Genomic DNA, 2,427 nt, shown 5'->3' with positions numbered 1-2,427 from the left:
ATCAAGACCCTGTACCCACTCCATCTGCCTGACTGTAATCCCTGGAACCTCAGGCTGTGTCAGCAGGCTGCACCCTGAGGAAGCCCTCTCACTTCTTCCATGTTTTATGGGACAGGCTTACCAAGAAGACAGGAGACACGAGGTCCTGGAGGAAGACCTAAACAGAAGACCTGACCTGTAAGTTGGCCTTTGCCAGAGTTGCCAAGGTTGATTTTTTCAACTGAGGTTCCTCACACTGTCCCTTTTTCCACTAGGTTTGTGGACTCCCATCTCCCACCCTCCTGCCCACACTCCTGTGTGCTACCCCTGACAAAGAACCATCATGTCTCATTCTCCTACTCCAAAGCGTCAGTGCTACACACTTGACCAAGACCTTCAGGATGAAACTGAGGCATGGGATATAGAGGTTCCAGCAGCTGAAGAGGAGATGGAGTCTCCATTTTCATCTTCCTCCTTAGATTTTACCAACCTCTGTAGCTCTTCCTCTCCTCTTTTTCTGGAAACCATGGAGGATGTATATGCTGTTGAGACCATGCATACTCCCCAGAGTTGTCAGGTAACTTCTTCTATTTCATTGAGCACATTAGATAACGGTTCCAGCACCCATAAAGGGGAGAGTCCAAGCACCTGGCAGGGCAAGCCAAATATCGAGTCCCTGCTCACAGATCCAACAGATGATATCGTAGTTAATATGGTACAGTTTCTGCTCCTCAAGTATCAAACAAAACAGCCCATCACAAAGGCAGAAATGCTGACCACTGTCCTCAAACAGTATGAGGATGGCTTCCCTATGATATTCAAGAAAGCCTGTGATTACATAGAGCTTGTGTTTGGCATCAATATTAAGAGAGAAGATCCCACTGGAAACTCTTATGTCTTCTATAATACTCTAGACCTCACCTATGATGGGATCTTGAATAATTACAAGGGCATGCCCAAGACTGGACTCCTGATGCTTACCCTGAGTCTGATCTTCATGGAGGGCAACTCTGTCACTGAGGAGAAGCTATGGAAAGTGCTGAATGCAACAGGGGTGTATGCTGGGAGGGAGCATGTTATCTATGGGGAGCCCAGGCAGTTTATCACCAGAGATTTGGTGCAAGAAAAGTACCTTGAGTACCGGCAGGTGCCCAACAGTGATCCTCCCTGCTATGAATTCCTGTGGGGTCCAAGAGCCCTTGCAGAAACCAGCAAGATGAAAGTCCTAGAGTTTTTGACCAAGGTCAATGGTAGCATCCCACATGACTTCCCAGTCTGGTATTGGGAGGCACTGAGAGATGAGGAAGAGCGAGCCAAGGCAAGAATTTCCCCCATGGATACTACTACTGCCATAGCCAGTTCAAGTGCCAATGCCCCGTCCATCAGCTTTTCCTACCCCTAGTAGAGACTGAAGCAGAGTCTTCACTCTGTTTGAAGAGGGCAGTCAGTGTTTTAAGTACTGGAAGGCTAGGGTAGAGCTGGAGGAATACATATCTTTCTCTTTCTCTTCTATATGGGTGACTTGAATGATTATCTTTTTGCTTTTTGGTATTTGCCAAATGCTGTTCGTTTAACAGCAAATTTAATTATCTCAGAATCCAAGTTTGTGAATGACATTGTTGCCATTAGCTGCCATCCAGTCAGCCCCTGACTCATGGCAACCAAAGGTTCTGTCAGATTCTGAGGTATCCCCATGACAGTTTGCCCCTTGGTACTTTGTGATCCATAGGGTTTTCATTGCTGATTTTCGGAAGTAGATTGTAGTCCTTTCTTCCTAGTTCATCTTAGCGTGGAAGCTCCCCTGAAACCTATTCAGCATCATAGCAGCATGTAGGCCGCCACTGACAGATGGATATTGGTTCTCCATGAGGTGCACTGTCTGGGATCCAACCTGGGTCTCCTGCATGTATGGGAGAATTCTAGCACTGAACCACCACTGACACCATTAGTCATTTATTTCTGTTTATCTAGCTTAAGGGAAAATTTTGTTATTTTCTAAAAGAGATTGGGAGACCTGCCATCTTATTTGTGTTCTATAATAAGTGAATAAGGAATTAGAATAGGAATTTTCTTGGCAATGTAAAAGAAAAAACTAGCAGTAAAATGGAAAAGGTAGAAGATGATTACTTTTTGGATTTCCTTATGGCTTTCAGTCTGTTCTGTGAAATTAAAAATATATTAGCTTGGCTTAGTCATGATTGTAGGAGAAATTAAATCTTAATAAATGAAAAAACCTGCTTACTGGCTCATTTATTTCCAGGCCATGAACTGAGCATCTGCTCCGTGGAAGACATGATGTTAGAGTTGGTGGGGATCCTAGGATAAGCAAGATGAACCCCCACACATTAAATGGTAGAGTCATATTAGCAAGATGGTAAGACAACCTTTAAGACCTAAAGACTAAGTAAAAGAAAGCTTGAAGCAATGGGGGAAAGGATTCCTCAGGAT

General features: G+C 44.4%; 1 protein-coding gene across 1 annotated transcript; it reads left to right on the top strand.

Moving 5' to 3' along the window:
• The first annotated feature begins 322 nt into the window (after nt 1-322).
• Nucleotides 323-1,381, top strand: LOC103207279 (melanoma-associated antigen 10-like). Its single transcript, XM_007952849.1, has one exon. It carries the CDS (start codon nt 323-325, stop codon nt 1,379-1,381), a length of 1,059 nt encoding a protein of 352 aa, XP_007951040.1.
• The last annotated feature ends 1,046 nt before the right edge of the window (nt 1,382-2,427 follow it).

Source organism: Orycteropus afer, unplaced genomic scaffold (assembly GCF_000298275.1).
Source record: "Orycteropus afer afer isolate SDZICR_OR568_19922 unplaced genomic scaffold, OryAfe1.0 scaffold00361, whole genome shotgun sequence".
Taxonomy (NCBI): Eukaryota; Metazoa; Chordata; class Mammalia; order Tubulidentata; family Orycteropodidae; genus Orycteropus; species Orycteropus afer.
Note: the sequence above shows the minus strand (reverse complement) of the source record. Positions and strands in the feature narration are given on the sequence as shown.